The 24,189-nt window shown below is 39.0% G+C and overlaps 1 protein-coding gene across 5 annotated transcripts in view; it reads left to right on the top strand.

Moving 5' to 3' along the window:
- The window catches only part of gphnb (gephyrin b), a 112,055-nt gene that overhangs the window by 39,587 nt on the left and 48,279 nt on the right, over window positions 1-24,189 (top strand). For all 5 annotated transcript variants that reach the window (XM_080883760.1, XM_080883758.1, XM_080883759.1 and 2 more), the window contains exons 3-6: window positions 7,910-7,967; window positions 8,112-8,204; window positions 15,042-15,136; window positions 15,739-15,805. In XM_080883760.1, the coding sequence (XP_080739886.1) occupies window positions 7,910-7,967; window positions 8,112-8,204; window positions 15,042-15,136; window positions 15,739-15,805 (313 nt within the window). The remainder of the gene's footprint in view (window positions 1-7,909; window positions 7,968-8,111; window positions 8,205-15,041; window positions 15,137-15,738; window positions 15,806-24,189) is intronic.

The raw sequence follows: 24,189 nt of genomic DNA, 5'->3' as shown, positions 1-24,189 counted from the left end.
CTTGTTGTTATTTCACATTAAAATGCTGACCATTTAAATGGAAGATTCCTGGTTTTTACCTGACTTGACACCTTTGTTAAATATCAACATGTTTACTTTACTTTTACCTATTTTTTTTTTTACTCATTCTACATTTTAATATATACTTTATGAATATATATTTATACAGCAGTCACATAATAGTGTAAACCTCTCCTTGCTACTACCTCAGTTAATATTGTCAGTACTGTTGTTAACACTACTCCTACAACCATGAGCGCTGCTACTTCTGCAAGCATTATTATTATGTAGCAGTTGGAATTTTGACACTGTTGTATCACAATATAAGCAAGAAGTGAATTTATATGTATCCATACATACTACCTGCAGTATGTAGTTCTCTGTGTAACTCTCAAATACATACGAAGTAATTGTGCACATCAGTAAGAATTTAAATATACCTGCACTGCATCCTGAATGTTTTTATGGATTTTATGGATTACCTGGATAAATCTGCACCCGTGCTAATGGTTACTGCCACCATAAACAGTGGTACTTTTTTTTTTTCAAAAATGGGTGGTGTTGACTTTGAACCGGTGGGTTGGCATGGGTGACTTTCAGGAAAGGAACCAGAGGTTACCACAGAAGTGTTTTGGTTGCTTCATCTGTTGAGCTCATCAGTGGTTCACGGAAAGTTAAATGCTATTACACAATCACAACATAGATTTTCTTCCTTTTTAATTTTTTTTAATAATTATTTTTAATTAATGCACATTTTGTTGTATTTGTGCTTACATTTAAATTGAATTACTTCTGTGCTTCCTGCGTAAATTTAGTAAATCTCTGCAGTACAACACTGCCTGCTGTTGTACGACATGTACTCGCAGCAGTATTTTGTTATACTTAATTTAATAAAATGGATTTGTTCTAGAAGTCTTATCATTTGTTCAGATGCAGTTGTGCACCCCTAACCAGTGCTGGGATGGGGGTTTTTTTTTCAAGAGAGTAAGACATAACTTTCTTATTTAAATGAGGCTTATAGGGTCTGTTGTGGCATTGTGTAAACGCATCTAAATGCTCCACACCAGCAAACTGCCAAAACGTCTGCTTTATAAAGATGTTCATTCTTTCTGATCATCAGTTAATTTAATTATCGTCACCTGGCTGCTTCTCACCCTCTAAATTCCTAGCTTAGTTTTCCACAGGATTGCATTAAGTTCTGTAAAATCATAAATCTGATAAAGAAGAATATGCATGTGGAGTGAATAATGTGTGGCTGTCTGTTCGTAACCATTATCAAATTAGCTGACAATAAAGCACTGTTGTACTTTAGAAGAAAAAAAAACAAGTGCAAAAAACAGCATTTACTTTCTTTATTGCTTTGCATACATTTTAACGGTCTGCTTTGCATATTTTGCCATCATATCGTGACCAGTTTTGACTGGAGGAAATAACATCAGTATTTCAACCATGTTTGCTATTGAAGTCAGACATTGAAGACCAACTTGAATACTTGAAATGAAAAAAAAAAGAAGCTGCACCTTTCTGAAGGTCTGGGCAGGTCAAAACAGACAACCTTATCACCACAGTGCCCTCAGCTGTGTGTCAATAAGGCTGCATTATTTTAATGATCTAAATCGTTATATACAGTCTCATTGTAGGGACTTGTCTGCCTTATGGGGGCAAAAAGCAACATCCTTGTTTAAATAGTTATATTTTAAGGAAAAGACATGTTTTGACATTAGGGTAAGGTTCAGTTAAGGCTCATGTAGTAGTAGCTACGGTTTAGGTTACAGTCAAGGTTGCAAACGTCTAACGTCATTGAAACTTGACTCGGTGTGCTGTTTCTGTGGCTCTTTGCATGTTGTTTATTGGCCATGAGTGGAGTCATGGGTGTGGAACTGGGCACTCAGAGCTCTCATCACAGTAGGACCTTGAAGAGGTTGGTTAGTCCACTCCTCCCCCTCCATCCCTTCATCGTTCCCTCTATCAGCGAACATGTTGAGCGGTGACCTCTTGAGAGCTTTCCTACATATGGATGAACCAACAACTTAGCTCTAATGGGCTCAGCTCCATGCTACTACCAGGAGTGTGGAGATGTCCAAGTCTCTCGTCTCCTCCCTGGGTGGAGTGTGAGTGTGTAAGAGAGCAAGAAAAGGAGTGAGTGAGATTGAGTGCCCTGTACAAAGAGCTTGTATTATTAATGAAATCACCCTGGCAGATGGGTCTCATCTTGGAAGTGTCCCACAACCACTGAGATTTGCAGCTGGCTCACATGCATACACACACATTTGCTTTTCCTCTCTCTTGTTAAGTGTGCCCCTGACGGTCTAGCCCTCTTCTTTCCTCTTTTTTTTCTTGCTCTTTTCACTCTGTGCCTCTCTTGCTTATTCTGTCTTCCTCTCTTTATCCTCTTCTCTGTGCTCGTCTTTTATTCATAGACAGATTTGGCCAATGCGTCCAGGCTTTCAGGCCAAAACTACTGCCATGCACACCCCCCGGTCTCTCTCTGCTTACCCCACTCTTCCCCCTGCTCCTTCCTCCACCCGCATCAGGATTTGTCCACACCTCAAACAAAAAGCTTTTTTTTTTCTTTTCTTTTTTTACCAGGCTGACTACCTCCATCCTGCAGTTTGAGGAAGAGCTTTATATGCCATAACCCCCTGCAGTAGAAAGAGACATAGATGGGTTTTGGAGATTAAAATGTTGCAAGCCCTTTCCCCTCTAATAGGCTTCTCTCAATTCAGAGCACACCCACCTAAAATACAGCCAAGCACTCTATCTGCAAAGAAGAAGCCAGTCATGCTGAAACTAACAATTTATTCATATACTCTCATATGTATAAATAACCATTTTACATCCTAGATGCATGATACTTCCATGTGCACAAATATGTATGTGTATTTTGCATGTTCACATACTGTAAGCAGCGTTATGTGAATGAACAAACCACTGTTTTGCATTTGTGGAAATAAGTGGGCAGTGGTAGGGTGATGATAGCAATCAAAGTAAATTCAACTACCTAGGTTCACACAGTGTTCATGTCATCGGATTTGCTGAGTTGCAGGGTTTCTTTGTTTTGTTTTGTACCAGCCATCAGTAAAAACTTGTGTACACTCCTGGTGTTTTCATTTTTATTAAAAAGAAAAAGAAGAAAAACATCAGTAGTCATCAGAGATAAGGAGCACCTCCTCAATTTCATCCTTTTGAAATATTTTTGTTAATTTAAACTTTGGTTGCCCCTAGGCATGTGTGCGGCCATATTTCTTACTTTTTTTCTCACAGGTAGGTGGTAGGTGGCTAACTAAGAAGATGATACCCCATTTTCTTAATCCCACCCACAAAGTATCATTCAAGTTAGTGGTGCACATCTGTGTTCTATGTCTATGTTTAAATAGTATACACATATTTGTGTGCAAACATGCACAGAAATATACACAGGTAGGTCTGGAAATTTTGTCTCCATATGCCACTGCAATAGATTTGAAAACATGCACTTGCAGCTTCAACTCGGGCATCACGTAATGCTTTGCCAGGCCTTTACTGCAGATCTCTTTTTCATTTAAACATTTAGTTAGATCCATAAATATTTAGACAATTGCAGTTTTTTGTGATTTTGCTTCTGCGCACCACCACAGGAGATTTTAAATCAAACAGTCAAGATGTGATTGAAGTGGAGACTTTCAGCTTTAATTCAAGGCATTTAACTGAAGTCTTGCATTAACTGTTGTATAGTTACAGACATGTTTATACCTGGAACCACGTTTTCTGTGGCTCAAATTGCATCGGAAAAACTAACATAATTTTAAATATAAAAATGTTTTTTAATACTTGGATGAAAATCCTTTCCAGTTTTTGACTGGATGAAGTATAGACCCCACAAACATTGCCAAATGCTGAGGTTCCTCCTATTAGATGCTCTGCTCGGCCTCTGCAGACACCTTCAGTTGTTTCTTATTTGTGGGCCCTTCTGCGTTCAGTTTTGTATTTAATAACCGAAAAGCTATTATTGGGTTGACATCAGATGACTGACTTGGACTCTGAAGAATATCCCCACTTAAAAACCCTTGGGTTGCAGTTTGTTTTGGGTCATTATCCATTTGCAGTGTAAAGCGCTTTTTGATAAGTGTTGCAGCATTAGGCTGAATCTGAGCAGAAGGTAAAGCTCTGTGCAAGAATTTGTCCTGCTGCTCCTATCAGCAGTAACATCATCAATAAAGACTAGTGGGCCGGGTCCACTGGCAGCTACACATACTCATTCTATAACATTGCTTCCACCTTGTATGACAGATAATGTGGTATGCTTCAGCTCATGAGCAGTTTCTCTTCTTCTCTGTAATTCTAAAGTTATAAGTTCATCTTGGTTTCATCTGGCAAAAGAAAGTTTTCCAGAACAGTGCGATCTCTTTTTGATGTTTCCCTGCGAAGTCTAATCTCGTTTTGTTAAGTGCAATCAGTGGTTTGCACATTGTTGTAAATGCTGTATTTCCATTAGCAAAGATTTTTGTGAACTTTTTGCTTTTTCTTATCACATTATGATACACCTTCCTCCTCAAGACAGTTATTAACTTGGTCGGATATTGTGATGGGGGTTTTAGAAAGTCAGTAGAGAAATGTCAATCATCCACTTTACTCATCCATGTTCTTTCAGATCTTTTGGTATTGTTAAGCTGGCCAGTGTATTCTTTCTGTATCCCTTAGCCGTAAAAGGCCAATGAAGTATTGTCGTCACCCCACCAGGGTGGTCATGCACTCTGTGTGGACATCCAAGCTTCTGAATCCAAAAACTGGAGAACGAAGCAATGTAGGAATTTCCAATTGATGCCACAGGTGCATCTGCTAAAAAATCTCAGACAAGTTGGAATCTCAGTCCCCTTGATCAAAGTCAGAGTTCATGTTTTTCTGAAAATCATGTGAATACGATAACTCGAGGAGGAAGTCGCCTGGGATTGTGAAATTGATACCACAGGTGCATCTGCAAAAAGTTTCGGACAAGTTGGAATTTCAGTGATATCGACCTCAAGGTCAAGGTCAGATGTCAAGTGTTTTGGATAATTTTATGAATGCAATAACTCGAGAACAAGGCAACATAGGATTTTGAAATTGATACTCGTGAGTGTATCTAATAGGAGGCAGCTGCAGTATTTTTAAAGAACCAGGTTGTGGTTCATTTGGTCTCTCTTAAAGTTTTTGCTTTTTCTCTGATGGGTATACTATATACTGATAGCATACAGTTAGCATATATTATTATAATGTAAGCAATATCCAGCTATCCATTCTTCCTATTATAAATAAAAGGCATCTACACACATCCATGTTGATGAACAGTTTCAGCGCACACACTAGAGTGCATCTCTGCAATTCTAGTGGCGGCGTGAACACCATTTGTCCCTCATTTGGTGTTTTCAGTGGGGTTGAGATCTGGCCTTATAGCATGTGAGTCACATTATGGTCCCCCTCATTAAACCGTTCAGTGACACCTCTTGTTCTATTAATCAGGGGCATTAAAGAGACCTCACCCGTTATATGACTGCCTGCTGCCCCCTTGGCCGGGTCATTCTTGAAAAAGAAACATTTAACCTCAGTTAGACTTTTACCTGAATAAATAAAGGCTCTGATAATAAAATAAAGTAAAAGTTTTTACTCAGAAGAACAGATTTGCAGTGACCTTTCCTTTGAAGGGGACAAGTCGTCACAAAAATCCCCCTCACAGCATAACAGAAGCACCGAATTGATAAAGTTGAGGTATTTCCTTTAATTTGTCTGTTTTTCATGAACATGTACCTACAGACAAATGCTCAAAAAAAACCATCTAGTCAACACAACATATTGTTGCTTTTGCAGACAACTGGTGTCCCCGATAGTTACCAAAAACAAAACACACACGCATGCATGCACCGGCACACACAAACTCTCACTCTCACGCACTCTCTCACATTGAACAACACAGCAACTGGAGGCTTCAGACAGGAGGGGTTGCCTAGGAAACGGTGGGAAGGAACCCTAGCTATTTGTGTTGAGCATATTTTCATTTGGGCTGAAACAGAGAGGCATAAAAACCCCAGGAGAGCGAGAGAGGTGATTTGTCCTGACAGCTCCTTTACTCTCCCGAGGTGTAACACAGACGCACGCACAGACACATCAACAGGCAAGTGCGCGCGCATGAACACGTATACACACGTGCGCGCTCACATGCACGCGCAGATACATACAGAGATGCCAAAACCCCCACCCCTTCCGAACACATCAAGAGAAGTAAATCAGTCGTGCCATCACAGGAATGTCAGCAGGGAAGTTGTGCGGTTGTGTGTCTGTGCATGAATGCACAAGTTAGTGGATGCTAAGTGGCCCTACATGTGCAGTGTTACATGCAAAAGTCATTCTTAAATGATTCTTCCCGACTTCTCTGCATCTTTTGTCAGAAGCAGCTTCCCTCTGAACCTCGTGCTTCATCTTCATGCATGCTTGCTGCAGTATTTCGGTGTTGTCTAGCGGTGGCTCGTCTCACTGCTGCTCCATCGCACAGCTTGAAAATGAAGCAGAGCCAATGGATTCAGCAAATTATATTTCCAGGGCGCACAATTTGTAACTCCGTGTGTGAAGAGTTAGGGTTCCCATGTGGATAAAAGTATCTGAAAGGCAGAAAAAAGAGTTTTAATGTTCAGAGTTAATGGGTGTTTGTCTAAGGGAGGGTATCATAGCGTTTAAGTGTCTGATGCGGAGGGGAGACATCATGCAGAAGTCTCCCAAAATAGTGCTGGTTAGAGAAAAAAAGAAAAGGTATTACATAAGGGGGTGTCTGTGTAGAGCCTTCACCTTGAGCCTGGGGTTGTTTTTTTCTTGCCTTGTTTTGGGGGGGTTTTCTTAGTGCGGTACTGAAACTAACCACTGGAGGTCACTATGGCTCGCTCTTAAACTGAAGCACGGCCCTGTCCTTGACAGAGCTCCTTCCTCACTGGGCCATCCTGTGGAAAATCCTTTCAGGAAGGGATGTTCAAGGGCATTCTCTCTCTGGACATTTTTGCTGCTGTAAAGCTGTGTCTCTCGCTCCTTCCTGCCTCTGTTTTCAGTCTCGTAGACTGTTTTCATCCCCTTCATTTCGCCCACATTTAAAATACATCCTGAGAGTCTCTGTCTTCTCTTCTGTATTTTCTCCATCAGTGTGTCCACAGCTGTGTGTTTTCTTGAATGTGTAATAAAGGTGTAGGCCTTATTCTAAAGGCCAGTGGTAGCTGAAGGACAGAGGATGAACCTATCTAAAAATATGCCACATTCTCATTTCTGCTTTTTTCAAGCAATACTTTCTGCTTTGCTGCTTTGGGAAATATATAAGAGATTGTGTAATATTAGTGTAATATTGTATAATAGCTTTAGCCTGCTGTTTTGCAAAGGCTTTTCACTTGTGTATGTAAATGATGGACAACATCCGCTTGAGTTTGCAGATTTCCTTTGTGAAGTTTCTTGTTGATTATAAACCAGGCGTCACAAAGAATGCAGTGGATATGCTGCACACTTACTTTCTTCACTTTCTTCGATCGCAAGGTAGACATTTTCTTCAGTATTTTAATCTAAATGGGACTGAAATTTACAAAGTGAACATCAGGAAGTATTAAAACAAAACTGAATTAGTGATTAAGACCAGAAACTCATTAGGAAAATGTTTTTCTGTGTCAATAAATCAAATGAGAAGTAGGGTGATTTCCACATGGACTCCTATACCACTGGACTTTTTTCAGTGAACAGAGAATTCGCCTCCTGCTGGCCAGGCAGTTTCTCAATGGCTTCCCTTTTTGGACCTTGAAGCCAAGAATATTGTAATACAGACTTATGGTATATACTGAGTGCAAAGAATTTTTTTTTACCTCACTCTGGTGAGAGGTGACCATGGATTACTGCTTTGTGATCAAATCATTTTTTCTACCTTTTACAGGTTGGGTGGTATGATCGCGGCCTACAAGATAGTACCTGATGAAATTGATGAAATTAAGGTAACTGCCATCTATTTAATGTATTCCTTTATTACAGGATATGTGTTTTTTGTTTGTTTGTTTGTTTTGCTTTGCTGTTTATCTGGATAGGTCGATCCCATGGTGAGCAGTAATTTGTACTCGCATGTGTGTTCTTTCTATCAGGAGACACTGGTGGACTGGTGCGACGAAAAGGAACTCAACCTCATTCTCACCACCGGAGGCACCGGCTTCGCCCCCAGAGACGTCACACCAGAGGTTAATTTACACATTTTTCATGAACACGTGTCATTCGAGTCATGCAATGGATTTACACATAATACATAATGACGTACTGCACTATAGTATTCAGGTGCTTTAAACTCTTAATGCTGACTTTGGAGTAGCGAGCATGGGTGTCATGGCACAAGATCGTGGCTAAGCACTTCACTATGCATGCATCTTACTGAAGCTGTTTCTCAGTGTTATTATTTACTGCGTTCACACGCTGAATGAATAAGAAGTTCTCCCCATGTTTATGTCGGTTCTCTCTGGGTACTGTGGCTTCTTCTTGTAGTCCAAACACGTGCATGAAGTTAGATTAACCTGTAATTCTAAATTGTGCTTACGGGTGAATGTGAGCACGAATGATTGTCTGTCTCTTTGTGTTAGTCCTGCAATAGATTGGCGACCTGTCCAGGGTGTACCCTGCCTTTCGCTTTATGGCAGGCAGCTGGGATAAGCTTTAGTCCCTCGGCAGCCCTGAATTGGATAGAAAGCGGTAGAAGATGAATGGTTATCCTCTTGATTTAATAATCCATGCTTGTCTATGTTTACATTCAGGAACTGAGTTGCTGCCCTTTGTTTTCGTATCACTTCTCTCAGTAATGCAATGAGGGGGTCAGTGGTGCAGGTGCAGAAGAGGGCAAAGGCACACCAGAATGTTTTTTGCATTGGGAATTTAGTCTTGGTTTTAGAGCAATGACACGTGTGCTAACTCATGAAAATGCTTCACAAATCACATTTTATTGCTTGCAGTATTTCATAACTGTAAAATTAGGTTTAGGGTTGAGCTGAAATGCAGCTAGAAACATGTTACATAAGAATGAGCGAGGACAGCTCGAGTTGAAATATGGGCACTGTTTTCTCTAAGAGGTCGTGTAAGGCAAATAAGGTCATACTACTAAAACACAAGAATGATTGCAGTATATTGACACGTAACGGAGCTTTAGAGGGTAGCGGATTTAAAAGGCAGGTGTTTCTTTTTGCTGCACGTGCTATATTCAGAGAACTGCAGCATTTTTATACAGATCACATACGCGTGTTGCAGCACTGATAAACACACAGTGTAATTAGCCCCACAGTCAAATGGGAAATAAGAGGTAAGATTCTTCTTGACTCCCTTTGAAAAAATAAATAAACAAATGTGCTGTGCTGTTGATAACTCAGAGATAATGGGTGGCATGTGGCATTATGGCTGCACGGGGAGGGTTTTTTTTCTGCTTACTTGACAACATGAGGCCATAGCAGTTCCCAAATGTAAACACAATTAAGATTTCATTTTTGTGTCCAGAATCAGTCTTTAGTTAATTTTTAGTTAATGCCTCCATCAAAATGCAAAATACACAGTTTTTGTTTACTTCTTTTAAATCCACAAAATCAGTAATGGGGGAAATTCTCTGGTTGAAATTAGCCTGAACAACTTTATTTAGCAGTTACAGAAGCAACTGCGCTCACTAGACACTTCATTAGATACAGGTTGCTTATAACTGGTTGGACCCCCGATTGTCTCCATAACTGCTTTTTCATTAGCTGGGCCCACATCCTCATTTTAGGTTTGACAGCGTTTTAGTGGTAAAGGTGAATGGCTTGGACATGACTTGAGCAGCAGTTTGGGGAAGGCCTCGAAGGGGACTGGCGGCGGCTCCCGGGCCTGGCAGATCCCCATGTACTAAATAGAAGTGAAGAAGTTAACGAATTGAAAAGGGGAGGGAAGGTGGGGCATATAAACGAGAGTGAACAGAACTGGGGGAACCGATATAGATGAGAACCAGAGGGAGCGTGTTTGGAGGCGTGGTCCCGCTCCTTAAATTTTGATACATAATCTCCAAAATTTTTCATGTCACAGATTCACCAAGTTGATGGAAACATTCCTCACAGGTTTTGGTCCCTGTTTACATGATGGCATCACACAGTTTCTGCACATTTGTTGGTTGCACATCCCGTTTCAATATAGGAGATGGGTACACTATGATTATAAAGGAAAGGACATGGTCAACAGTAATATTTGAGTATATTGTGATGGTTAAACCATGCTTAGTGGGTAGTAAGGATCCCAAAGTATGACAAAATAATGTCCCCTACAACTAACAGCGTGAACTGTTGATACAAGGCAGGATGGTGCCATGCTTTCATGTTGTTTACGTCAAGTTCTGAGCCTACCATTCAAACGTCACAGCAGATATTAAGACGCATCAGACCAGACAATGTTTTTACAGTCTTCTGTTGTCCAATTTTGGTGAGCCTGTGTTTCAATTGTAGCCTCAGTTTCCCTTTCTTGGCTGTGTGGTCTTCTGCAGCACATGTTGTGCTTTCACAGATGCTCTTCTTCATAACGAGTGTTTATTTGAGTTACTTTTGCCTTTCTTTGAACTTTAAAAAGTCAAGCCATTCTCTTTGTCTTTTTCTTGAGGTTTATTTTTGAATATTGTAGCCTAGACAGCGGAGCACACAGGAAAGAGAAAGAGCAGAGGGAACAGCAAACAGGAAATGACCCAGAGAATTGAACGCGGGCCTCTTGGGTGACCGTTCAGCTGCTACCTGAGTCTAGCTGTTGTCCTCTGACTTTTGCCATCAACAAGTGATTTTTCTCCTGGAGAACTGTTGCTCACTGGACATTTTCTCTTTTTCAGACGATTCTCTGTAACCCCTAGAAATGGTTGTGTGAGAAACTCCCAGTTAGATCAGCAGTTTTGTAAATACTTAGACCAGCCCATCTGGCACCAACAACCATGTGACAAGTCACTTAAAAATCACCCTTCTTCCCCATTCTCATGCTCAGTTTGACCATGTCTACATTCTCAAATGAGTTGCTGCCCTGTGATTGGCTGATTGCTCTAGTGTTAACAAGCTTGGGGAACAAGTGTACAAAGTTGTGGTTGAGTGTATGTTGTCAGTACACAGTCAGAAAAGTGTTTGTTGTAGTTTTTGCTACAGCTATATATATATATTTTTTTAATTATTCATGAGTAGTCGTCGGTACTGTATCAAAAACATCTAGCTTGATTTCAGCCAACATGAAGTACAACGTTTTTAGTGTTATATTTTATTTGAATCCATATTCATGCACGTGTAAATAGAGCCTAGTGTGAAGGCTGTGCACAAAGTCTTTTGTCTTTGCATGCAGTCAGCAAACCTCTCAGTATCACACTCACCAACACAAACGCAGACAAGCAATCTGTGGTTCTCAGCAGTATCATTGGTCCTCATCAATCACGGGAGACAGCAGCAACCTTCCTGGAAAAGGAAATACGCATACACGCTGTAGTCACTGATAATACTTGCTATCTGATTCAACCCTGCATGCTGGAAACAGTCATATCTTTCTGTCTGTCTCTATGTTTGAAGGCTGTACATGACACATGTAACTGCTCTGACTTGCTTTTAGTTATAACAGAAGTAACAGTGACACTTTATTAACAAATTACCAGTAATTTCATTACTCTGTACCTGCTTTCAAATGCTTAAAAAGATGTGTAAGTGTGAATCTCATCTTAGCTGTAAGTGTTAATTTATTCTTAAACACTACATGTTACTGAATTTTACATTGCATCCATTACTGATTATAATAATCCCTGTCTCAGCTCTCTGAATGTTAATAAATCCTCATCTGATCAGCTTGCTCTTCATCTACATTTATCAGCATTAGCCGCCAAATCACTAGAGTAATATATATAATATATTCTTGGTCAATTCATGCATCTATCCATCAAGACAGTTAATGCTGAATGACTGTAAAGTCAAACCTGAACTGACTGGGCATTAATTGTTTTATTCACAATGTTTGTTTGCATTATGGAGAAGATGGTGTGTGAGTCTTACTTACTTTTTAAGGACATGAACAGAAGAAGTTTAACTGAGTTACTGTATATTTCATTGCTAGTACTCTGTCTTGTAGATGTGCTGCTAGTACAAGTCCTTTTTCTTTATGAAAACCATACATTACCAAGCATCTGCTTTTCTCTGCTTCAGTCTGCTTTTTTCTACCTTTTATGTTGTTTTTATGTCTTTTTACTGGCTTTGTTACCTCTGCCAAGCAGGATATGTTTTTGGTAGTTTTCATGTGTCATTCTTTCTGAAAACGTGATAGCCCGAAAAGTTTAGAACAAATTCTAATAAAACCTTGTTGACATGACCCCACTTGACACAATCTATTAAAATTTGCCTAACACTAACCCATCAGGATGTTCAGGGTCAACTTCATGATTTATTGACAAAATCCCATAAAACTTTAAACTATTATTCTTAAAAATGTGGTGCGTATTGTCAATATATAGAAAGTACTGCATGAGGATTTAAAATGTCATGTCACATTTGACCTTTAACCCCTCATACAAGATTAATATTGTTGATCTGAATATCTTAAGCAATAATAATGCTATATAGACCAATTTTAAACTATCTTACTGCAATACGTTGTATTGACAACATATAGGTGTAGAGGTAGTAATATATAGGGGTTATAAAACATCCCATTATGTGATATGTTATATATGTTATGTGCACCACAGTAAAAATTTATAACTGTTTAAATACATAACAGTTTAAAAACATGATCAATGTTCCTTAATATGCTTTTAAACAAAAACTTGTGATCAAAACAAACATTTTTTAAAAAATCTGCTACTAAACAATGAAATGAATGCTACGGATTTACTGCATCCACATAAATGCACAACTTCTGTCAGGAATATTAAAATGGGTTTCAACAGTGCAAATAATAAAAACCTGCACTTTGCACTTGTTTTTACTTCACTACAAACATCTTAAAGTACAGTTAAAAAGAAGAAGAAAACAAATGCTTACAAAACCTTACGTACGGGTCGGTATTTATCCGGATGTATAGCTTTCTTTTAAGAAGGACGTGTTCAGTGTATGACTTTAACAAGGGCACATATTTTTTCTGAAGCTATTAATGTAAAAATCCCATTCTTACAAGATTTAAAACTAAATGACTTCTTACTTTTACATGAATACGTGCAAACCATCATCACTCGGCATTTAGATATTTGATACATTTGAAATCTTTTTCAGGTTCCTATTAAATAAGATTCCATCACATAACATTACGTTGTGAGTTCTTCAACCTGCACTTGCCATCATATACTGTCATCTCATACTGTCATCAAATGCATATCAATTAAAAAACAACAAAATCACATATTATTTTGTCTATAAGTGAAGAAAAACTTGTAAAATCTGGCAGAGTTCATCAAAAGCATGCCACAAAAATATTTGTGGAGTCGAACATCAGGCATACATCTCCGCCTTCTTGATTCTGCGTGATGTATTCGATGAAGTATGAGTCGAGCTTAACCCCTCACTGTCTCCATCCTTCCCTCTTGTTTCTCATTCACTCTTCCTCAGTTCCCTCCCACACTCTTTCCCTTCTCCTCATCCCTCTCCCTTCCCTCCCTTCCCTCTCCTCTCCTGAGTCCAAGCCTGAGATGCTCACCAGTGGCTCCTCTCCTTTGAAGTTCTTCCTCTCCCCTCTCCCTCGCTAATGGTGCGTTTGAAGTGTCACTCAACTCAAGGGCACCCAACACACACAGCTGGAGGACCAGGCATTTTTTTGCCATCTATCTGTCAGGAATGTGCTGCATCAACTTTGGTCCCATAAACATATCTGTGTACTAAAAAATGTAAATCAAATATTTTAATAAAGAGCTGTTTCCACCATATAGCCTTTAATCTGTCTGACTTGCGTATTATGGGCAACAACGAGATACTATTCATTTTTTATATATATTATTTTTTTTCCTATAGTCGTTTTTGCTTAGGCAGCAAAAGTCTGTACAAAAGTATTGAACCACCAATCATTTCTTGATATTTTGCAGACTTTTTAAGTGGTCTTGAGTAATAGTTCTCTGGGCTTTTTTTGAACATTGGTACCTGACCACTTTCAGGTACCACTGTCTAATTGTTTTATGCCACTTAACACTCACCTATGAATCATTTAAGTGTAAAAAAAAAAAAAGCACATAACTCAAGAGATGTAGCCATGTTGTGCTCACACATACCAGATAATGTGTCTTTAGGCACCCTGTTACTTGCAGCCTGTCAAAACATCATTTGTTCCGTTTGTTTAATTAAATCTGCAAAAACAAAAAAAACTTTACACAGTTTGATAAGCATAAAATAGCATTTTCACACCAACAAGCTGATTCCCAAGCAGCTGTTAAAGTTTTTGAGGAAACTGGATGAGTTCAGAAGCAAAGAAAGGATGGCAGGCCTAATAAACAACTACAACAGATGAACAGTATCTGAAAGTCATGATCTTAAGAAATGGGAAGAAAACCAGCAGGACATGAGAGATGCATCTGGCCCTTTGGCTGACATCATGGGAATACAGTTGGTTTCTATTGTTATTGATTTGTTTAGTTATATTTGCAATTTCTCGCATCAACACACAACAAGAGATCCACTTCAGAGGCTTCTGCTAAGAGCTGGGTTTAGACAAAGGTGCTGCCAGATTAGAGTATGCACACTGTGAATTCATTTGGCAATTGTCTGCTGTGCTCTTATATTGGTTAGGAGGTGAAAGGCTATTTAAGTCTGATAAGACTGGATTGGATGTTTGCCTTCTCGTGTGCAGCTCTGTCATGCTATGCTATGCCACTGATTAGAGTCAGTAGCAGCTAAACACTTTCAAGCATGCAGGTGTTTACCACCATCAGATCTTTACAGCATATAATATAATTCCAGTGTTTCCCCTAATGAATATTGCTCCAGTTTGCTCAGAGAAGGAACAGCAGCAATGTTTTTAGTTGACATGGCATGGCTCGCATGGTTGGCTGGACAATGATCACACTAACAACTCTCCTCCTGTCTCTCCAGGCCACTAAGGAGGTGATAGAGCGCGAGGCTCCAGGGATGTCTCTGGCAATGCTGATGGGATCCCTCAACGTCACACCACTAGGCATGCTTTCCAGGTCAGACGCATTTTTAGTACAGACAGCACAGCAGAATCACACACACCAGAGTTATTATAACACTGCATTTTCTAAGTAATTTTTATTTCATTTTGATTTTTCGGTTTTATTGTTTGAAAATCTTTAGTTTCAGTGTTAGTTTTAGTCTTTTTCATTATTAGTGTCTATGTTCTAGGACTTATGTCAGAGGAAACATTTAGGAATGTCAGTGAATATGTTACGACAAAACACATTTTATTTTCATTTCATTATTTAATTCTCTTATCACCCTAACATGAGGAAAGTTTTCCCTTCAAAGTGATTCCAAGTTCAGACTAAACTGCAGCTCAGCTAATGTTAAAATGTCCTGTGAATCTGACATTAAAATTACTGTATTTAGAAGTGTTCAAGGCAGGTAATTAGGCAGGTTTTTTTTAGTAGACCCTCTTTCCTCATGGTTAAGAAGACCATAACACTTTTTTATTTTTATCACTTGATTTAAGGAGCTTTTGGTTTTACAGTGAAAGAAGAGCAGCACCCACATTTGTCACTATAATTGAGCGTATTTCTCACAGCACTTTGTTCCGCTGTATTCATTAAAACTTTCTCTTCTCTGTTTACAGACCTGTGTGTGGTATCCGAGGGAAGACACTTATTATTAACTTACCAGGAAGCAAGAAAGGTTCCCAGGTAGGAGACACCGCAAGCATCCATTACATGGATGTAAAAAAAACAAACACAAAAAAAAACAGACTCACCTGAAGTAAGAGAGGAACATTCATATTTATGTGGTTCAAATATATACTGTACATCACAATCTGTGTGAAAGCTTCCTAGAGTGAGACCGATACGGTTTTTAAAGCCAGTGCTGGCAGACGCAGAAACACCTTTAAAAGGTTTAGACACAAAAGGGGATGCCGAGTTGAGGGGTCCAAGTAGTCGGTGGTCTCTAGCTATTGAAGGCAACCAAGCAGGGTATGCAAACTTGAGAGGAGAATCACAGGCGGGCAGGGAAGCTGACAGTTTGCTGGCACACATATAGTCTAGCAGACAAAGAGAGCTGAATTACAAAAGTAAAAATCACAATAAGGACTAGGAAACAATAGAAGAGCCCACAGTTGATACTTGACAATTGAATTATTATACGTGAGAGCTGATTTCGGGGTGTGTGTGTGTGTGTGTGTGTGTGTGTGTGTGTGTGTGTGTGTGTGTGTGTGTGTGTGTGTGTGTGTGTGTGTGTGTGTGTGCGCGCGCGCACCTGTCTCTCTGTCTGTCTTCCTGTCAGGTCAGTATGAATGGCCTGTTTAAGGTCATGCCAAAGGAACTCAATCAGAGTCCGAAAGTCCGAAATTTTAACTGGGGATTTTTTTGTTTTGTTTTGTATTGTTTTTTAGCCTTTTAAGCCCTATGCTGGTATGTTTTGGACTGTTGTTCTACTGCCCAAGTGCTCTTGAGCTTGCCAGACATTCTCCTTTGATTGCTGGTATGATGTTCTTTCTATCAAATGCTGTGTTAGTTTTACTCCAGATGTAATGGGACTCAAACCTTCCACAAAGTTCAACAAGAATATTTTCCCAAAAGTCTTGGGGATCATCAAAATGATTTTTGGCAAATCAGGAAATAAAAACAGGAAGGAGGCAAACACTTTTTCACGTTTCATTATTATTATTATTATTATTTTTTTACAGTATATACCCTGGTTTGGAGCAGGTTGTGTTCATTTTTACTTAAAAATGGGCTGCAAGCCTTCATTTACGCTATGCTTCTGTGCTATACAGATTCTCTACTGAACACGTCTTTCATACATCCAAACTTTTAAGTCTTATTTTACCGACACCGCAGAATGAAGCACTCCTGCAAAGTCGCCGCAGCACAAACTGTAATACATCACTGTCACTGGAATTTGCATGCATTCTTTTTGTGATGCTGAAAATGCGTGAATATGTTTTTATGCTGATCCTAATGCCCTGCAAAGTCTTTTTTTCCACACTGTTGGAACTGTAGCATTTGTAGGCTAATATTTAATTTAAATTTGTTTTATCTGACCTGTAAAACCTAGTTGCTCCAGATCATTAGACCTGTTTGCATATGACATGTTTGCTTACTGCCAACCAACAAAACATATTGTAAAATATTTTAGTTAGTCCATGTAGAGTTAGAAATTTGGAGCTTAGTGAATTATTCTTGAACAGTTACTGTATCCAACTGTGTTTGTTTCAAATTTTAGGCAGACCTTTCTGTGCAAAATACCTCTTTTGAAACAAAGTAAAGAGCAGAGTTCATGGTAGTGCTTCTGGTTATTTATTGTTTTAGCTAGTTTGCTATGACCTGTTTGCCTGAACAGCATTAGCTTAATGTTGTAACACCTAAAGCTCATCTTATGTTGGATTCTGCACACTGTTGCATTTACTCATTACCCCTGTGCGTGTAAACACCAGGTGCACCATTTGTATATGGATTTGTTGTTGTATGGTGTAGTTGTGTGCCTCTGTCTGCTCGGTTTGAATGATTGATTACTTCTGTGCAGACTGATCTGCAGGTGGACTTTGGTGTTTGTGTTGTCATGGTAAGCCCACACTGATGTTTTAATGTTTCTATGTTTTGATTTGCTTTAATATAAAGGTTAGCGCATCTCTGGACAACATTACTTAAATGTCAAATGAGTGAAAATTGCAAATTGGGGACTCTATAAATTTTATCTCTGTGAGTAAGGCAAGGCAAGGCAAGTTTATTTGTATAGCACAATTCAACAACAAGGTGATTCAAAGTGCTTTACAGAGACATTAGAAACAAGAACAAATAAAAAGCATGATTTAAAATTGAATAAAACAAGCAAATAAACTAACTAACTAATTAACAAACAAACAAACAAACAAACAACAGTATATAAAATCAAAACAGATAAAATTAGTGTAGACTGAGTAGTGGGTGAGACTTCATGTATAGCTGGCATCGTCTGTGCAAACTACTGGTAACCGCAGCAATCTGCTACCGAACGAATCAATCACTAGAAGGCTTTTGGTCCAGCATTAGATACCTCTTTGTGATCAAATTCACTTAATGACTGCAATCAGACACACCGACTAGGCAACCTGTGCAAGTGCCTTGTGATTGAAGTGGTCACCCAGAGCTTGAGGATATTGCATACTCATGTCCTGGATGTCACAAGGATGTTACTGTTCTACTTTTAACTTAGTGTAAATGAGCCATTACACTGATTGCATTACTTCTAAGTTGATAAGCAGAATCTTTACAAAGAGCTTCTAAGCAATGACAGGCTCCAAACTCATTAGAACTCAGAAACTCATTAAACTAGTAGTAAATACAACTGCAATCACTTATACAAAAGTCAGAAAACCTGTGATCACTGAAAGATAATCGAATACACCTGTGATTACTAGTAGGTCTATTTGCGTGAACATGAAAATGTCCTTTGTATACCAGAACTGTCTGAACTTTAGTTCTGTGGGTTGCATTAGCATGGCTCCACACGGAAAATAATTTCTAGAAAAGTCTGATTTTTAGACCTTACAAAGGACGGAAAAGGATGTAGGTGACTTGGTGAACAGATAAAAAGCAGGGGAAACAGGACAACAACAGTATGAGCAGTAAAAAAAACAAGCCATGGCGACACGGTGCAACTCGCTTCCTCTCTCTTTACCTCAAAAATGTACGATTAAAAGTTGCTAAATAAAAAGAAACTAGATAAATATTGGGAGCACATTCTTTGTCCACATGAGATAAAATTGTTTGGTTTATATGGGATCCAGCATGTTTGGTGCAAACCAGGGCACCAAACATGTTCACCAGAAATGAACAGTGCCAACAGTGACGCAATGAACCATTTTGCCCTGGCTTGCAAAACGGTTTAATGAATTAATTTGTGGGTTTGAGTTTATAACTTGTGCATGTGATTTCATATATGTGCTCATATTTGTTTATTGCAATGTAAAACTCTACATACGCTTGTATTTATATATACATGAACAGTGTTGGGCAAGTTACTTTGAAAAAGTAATTAATTATAGTTACTAGTTACTTCTTCAAAAAAGTAACCGACTTAGTAACTGAGTTACAATATTCTAAAAGTAATTAATTACTTGAAAAGTAACTATTGCGTTACTTTAAAAAAAACGTTGAACCCTCTGGGGTCCAGGGTATAATTGGCCATTTTTAACTACTTTTGATTTTCCCTCCACAGTTCACCTTTAAAAACTATTTACTTTGCCTTGTTTGGTATCATCCCATTTTTGGCACAACCTTACGTGTCTGAATTTACAGTTATGTTTTCATTTTGACATACTGTATTAACACAATTGATCTAAAATCACAAACATGTTTAATGAATCATATTTCATAACCTTAAATACAAATATAAATTTTCAATTTTAAAATCATATGCACAAGTTTTCCAAACAAAGTTATTTGCATCCATTTACCTTTTAAAATAACCATTTCAAACTATTTACAGAAAAATCAGCTGTTCTGCATTCAATAAGATGCCACACAAATTATTTGTGCCACTACAAAAACATAATTTCTGTCCACTATAAAGTGTACTTTTTTTATTGATCCCCGTGGGGAAATTCCTCTCTGCATTTAACCCATTCACCCAGTGAAGCAGTGGGCAGCCATTGGGCGCCCGGGGAGCAGTGTGTAGGGATGGTACCTTGCTCAGGGGTACTTCAGGGTAGCTGTTCAGGGGAATCAAACCCCCGACCTTCCGATTATGGAGCCACCACTCTACCCACTGAGCTATCCCTGCCCTATGGGAGAACATCACAGCCTGATACCTGCAGGTCTGACAGCAGCAGGTGTATCACTGCTCCTGTTTCTACCTGGAGACAGCAGTCACCTCATTGTTCTGACACACAACACAAAACTATCCACAACACTAAACACTAACTACACAAGACAACACATTAACTACACACCCCAAACACGCTAAATGTCACAAATCTCTCACATCTGAACACTTGCTCTCTCTCTTTTTCTGCTGTCTCTCTCTCTCTCTCTCGCCGTCACTCCTAAAACTTCCCCTGTTGTTTTTTTGGTTTTTTTTCTCTCATAAGCAGAGAGTGCTTGCTAGCGCTGTCCTTAGACAGTAAACGCGACTAAGCTATTAAGGAAAAAACACCGCTTATATATTGTTTATCATGACTCTGGTTTTACGTGGCCTATCAACACAATTTAAAAACTGGTAAATCATCATGTTGTTGCTTTGTCTTTAAGTGGTCATGTGATTGGCTTACCACGACTACTTTATTCTTCCTCAGTCAAACAGCAGCACTCATGCGATCGTTTTGCCCCCTTAGCTCCAGGTGTTGTGCTAGACGGTGATCGTGATTACCGTCCGCAGGAGCGCGCGCAGCTGCTTGAAGCTGTAGCGCCCAGATTACTTACAGCTACTACCGTGCAACTGATATAAGATGTGGTAAGCTGAACACATCTTCAACCTTCTGTTTGTTGAAAAATAGTAACGGACAGCATTTTGTTGTTAGTAACTGTAACCGCATTGTAACAATAGAAATAGTAATTAGTTAGATTACTCGTTACTGAAAAAAGTAACACCGTTAGTTGCTTGTAACGCCGTTATTCCCATCACTGTACATGAATTTGTTTTCACCTACTGCTGTCTCCTTCTCGACCTTCTTCACCCTCTCCGCCTTGCTCACCTGCACATCTATCTCTGTCTCGTTACACGCCCGCATCTCCTGATCGATTTTAGTATTTCTTTCAATCAATTACACCACCTCTCCCCATCTGCTGCCATATTAGTGTCTCCCTGAACAACCTCCAGTTAAAGTTAACGGTACAGGAAGCCCATTGCGGGCTTTTATTACAATGATCTCCTGTCATAAAGATAACAGGGATGTCCAGCTGAGCCAGCCGGACGAAGCCCCTTGTGTCCAACTGTCAGCTGCATACCTTTTAGCTCCTCATTTAGTCTCTTTGGCCTCATTTATGCTGCAGATATAATCCAAAGCATGTCCATTTGCAGCATTTACATATCAAGTTTTCAGCTAAATACTTTAGATCTTTCTTTTTTTTGTACAGTGAATTATTAATATGTGTTGTTGATGCTTTAATTCTGTCTCCACTGTAAAGACACTTTGAAATAATGGTGATGAGAACATGGTTTTACCCTCAGAGCCAGTAAGCTGGTAGTCTTCTATGGACTGTGTTCTGTAACTGCTTTTTATAAATACATTCTGACTAAAGTAGAAATACTTTTGATATGAAAATGACATGAAAGGATGCTCCAGTGATTTGCCAGTGGTACTTTTTTTTTATTATGTTTCAATAATCACAAGACATGAAAAAACAGAAGCAGCAAACGCGCATTTGTTGACGTGAAGCTTGGAAATCGGTATCTTCCATGATGCCGCTCAGTAGCATGCTACTTTTGGACTCTTGTGACAACCTTGTTATCCTTCCTTCTGGGTGCAGTATTAACATTTTTGCTTAGGTATCATAATTTAGGCAACAGTGTTTTTCTTCTCACATCTAGTCTAATAGAAGCTTTATATGTTAGATTCAAACTGTAATTGATAGGAAACTGATCATTACCATATAACTGCAGGTTGCTGTTGCTCTCTTCCCCCAAATTTCCATTCGTGTTGGAGTGTGGAGACATGTTATGTATTCTCAAACGGTGCTACTTAAGTGCTACATAAAAGAATAACTTAGCAAAAGTTACACTACAGTTGGAAAGTGAACAATTTTATTTCTTTCATTTCATGCTGACTTCATCATTAAAATATATGCTAATAATATTGTTGGTAACAATGTTTCAAACCATAGTGAGAAAGGCATTTCTGCACAGTGCAATGACATTTTTGTCCAGTGGGCGAATTTTGTTTTAGTTTCTTACTGAAAGCAAAACCTGCAGAGCTGATGCAAATTAATTTAGCTTTATATCATTTCAACATGGATTTACACCTTCTTATTGTAGCCATACACTGTTTAACATTTTCACCTCTCATTTCTGACAACTAAACATTTGAATTCCTTTTTGCTTTATCTATGCGTGTACAGTCATGAGCACAGCCCATGATAGAATAGTCTTTCTAGCTGAGGCCTTACATTTGACTCAAGAATATCTGGTCTAGAAGATGCTTTGTAGTCGACTCAATATCTGCAAGGTGTCCTAGTCCTGTAGCTGCAAAACAAGCCCAAATCATCACCACTCAACCACCGTGATTGACAGAATGTGGTGTTTGTGCTGATATGTTGTGTTTGGATTTTACCAAATGTGGTGCCAAACATTTCTACTTTTTCTAATCTGTCCAAAGGAAATTGTTCGAGTTGTGCACAAGATTTGACTTTGTTGAAATCTTGTGGTGTGTCCAGATGCGACTTTACAAATCTAAGCCATGCTGCATGTTCTTTGTAGAGATTTTCTCCATTAGCATTTAACATGCTAACTGAGGCTTTAGAGTCTGAGATGAAGGCATTTTGTTTTTTGCAGTCTCTTAGCATTACACAGTCTGTTTTTGGAGTAATTTTGCTACCACTGTCTTTCACTTCTGGGAAGATTGTGGCATTATATTAACACACACCTGAATGATCCAGACAACCAAACTGCCAAAACCTCTACATTTGCTGGTTATAAATTAATGCATGGAAAATATGCAAAAGCTTTATTTTTCACACAGTGTATGTATGCATATTTCGAAGACTGGGTGTGTCCACTGTCCTGTACAGAAGTAATTACATTGTTGAACAATGTAACAATGTAACATTGTTGAACAATGTAATCACTTAGTGATGATGGGAAGGAAGAATTTCCTTTTAAAAGGAAGACCCTTCGGCAGACCAGACCAGATGGGGTGCTATGTATCAAGTCTGGTTGAGTGATGAAGGGAAAGAGAAGTGAAAAATGTTGCATGGATGTTGAACTTTCAGCTATCAGCCCCCTCACCTGTGGAAACAGCTCCCAGTTGTGGTTCAAGAGGCAGATAATCTCTCTACTTTTTAGATTATGCTTCAAACTTAAATTTTTTAACAGATTTTAGAGATGGAGCTGGATTAGGTGGCCCTGTATCATCCCTTACTTATGTTACTATATGCTCAGGCTGCTGAGGTCCCATCATACATTAAGATTATTTTCTCACCTCCACAAGTTTCTGCCATTATGCATTTGCAAGCCACCACTGGCTCCCATAGTTTATGTTTTGTCTTTGACTACCCATGCACTTCTTTTTTCACTTTTCTTTCTTTCATTCATCAACCAGACTTGATAGATGGCTCTCCATTCAGTCCTGTCTTCTGAACGGTTCTTCCTTTATAAAAACGGGGTGCTTCCTGGCCACCATCACCAAGTTTTATAATAAATATTAATCATTTATAGGCATTATAATATTTACTTACAGGGGCTTAATTGTCTAATTTTTGAAGAGGTTTTTTCAAAATGATTTGGGGAAATTAAGACTTTTGCAAGGCAAGCTGTTCAAGCATCCATTTCTTGTTAAGTAAACATAATTTTACACAATTCAAAGTCTGCAAGTCCAACTCAGTGTTAAAGCAGAAAGAAATAGGCCATTTGGTTTGTTTGCATGTGTGAGGCTATGGACAGCTTTCCTTTTAGGTTTTGTGAAAGAGAAGTGGTAGCAAAAAAGTGCCTGCAAGTTTCCAGACTAAAAGAATAAAATTACAAGATACACATGGAGTGAGATTTTCAGCCTATTTTCAGGACGTGACTCAAAAGTCAGTCCCCTCTTTAGAGTACATTTTTTCTACTGCTTTGGAGAGCTTTGACCACAGTTGTGTTTAGGTTCTGTCCTGTTGCCCTTTTAGTCTCTGTTCATTACGTCTCATTTACGTAATGAACATTGCATTTCTGTTTAATTTAATTCAGTGCTGGCACTTACCGATAACGAAGATAACATCAAGATAATAGTCCATGAGATCTTTAAGATCTCTCTGAATCTCTCTCTCTCCTCTACCCCAAAACTCTTTATCTCTTGAGATCTCATCCACTCTCATCTCACTCACTACTTTTCTCTCTCCTTCCATCTTCCTGTCATCCTTTCTCACCCTTTCTCAGAACAGCAATGCCTTCCCCTCTTCCT

Source organism: Rhamphochromis sp. 'chilingali', assembly GCF_963969265.1.
Source record: "Rhamphochromis sp. 'chilingali' genome assembly, chromosome: 5".
Classification (NCBI taxonomy): Eukaryota; Metazoa; Chordata; class Actinopteri; order Cichliformes; family Cichlidae; genus Rhamphochromis; species Rhamphochromis sp. 'chilingali'.
The sequence above is the reverse complement of the archived record's forward strand: the minus strand, read 5'-3'. Positions and strand labels throughout refer to the sequence as shown.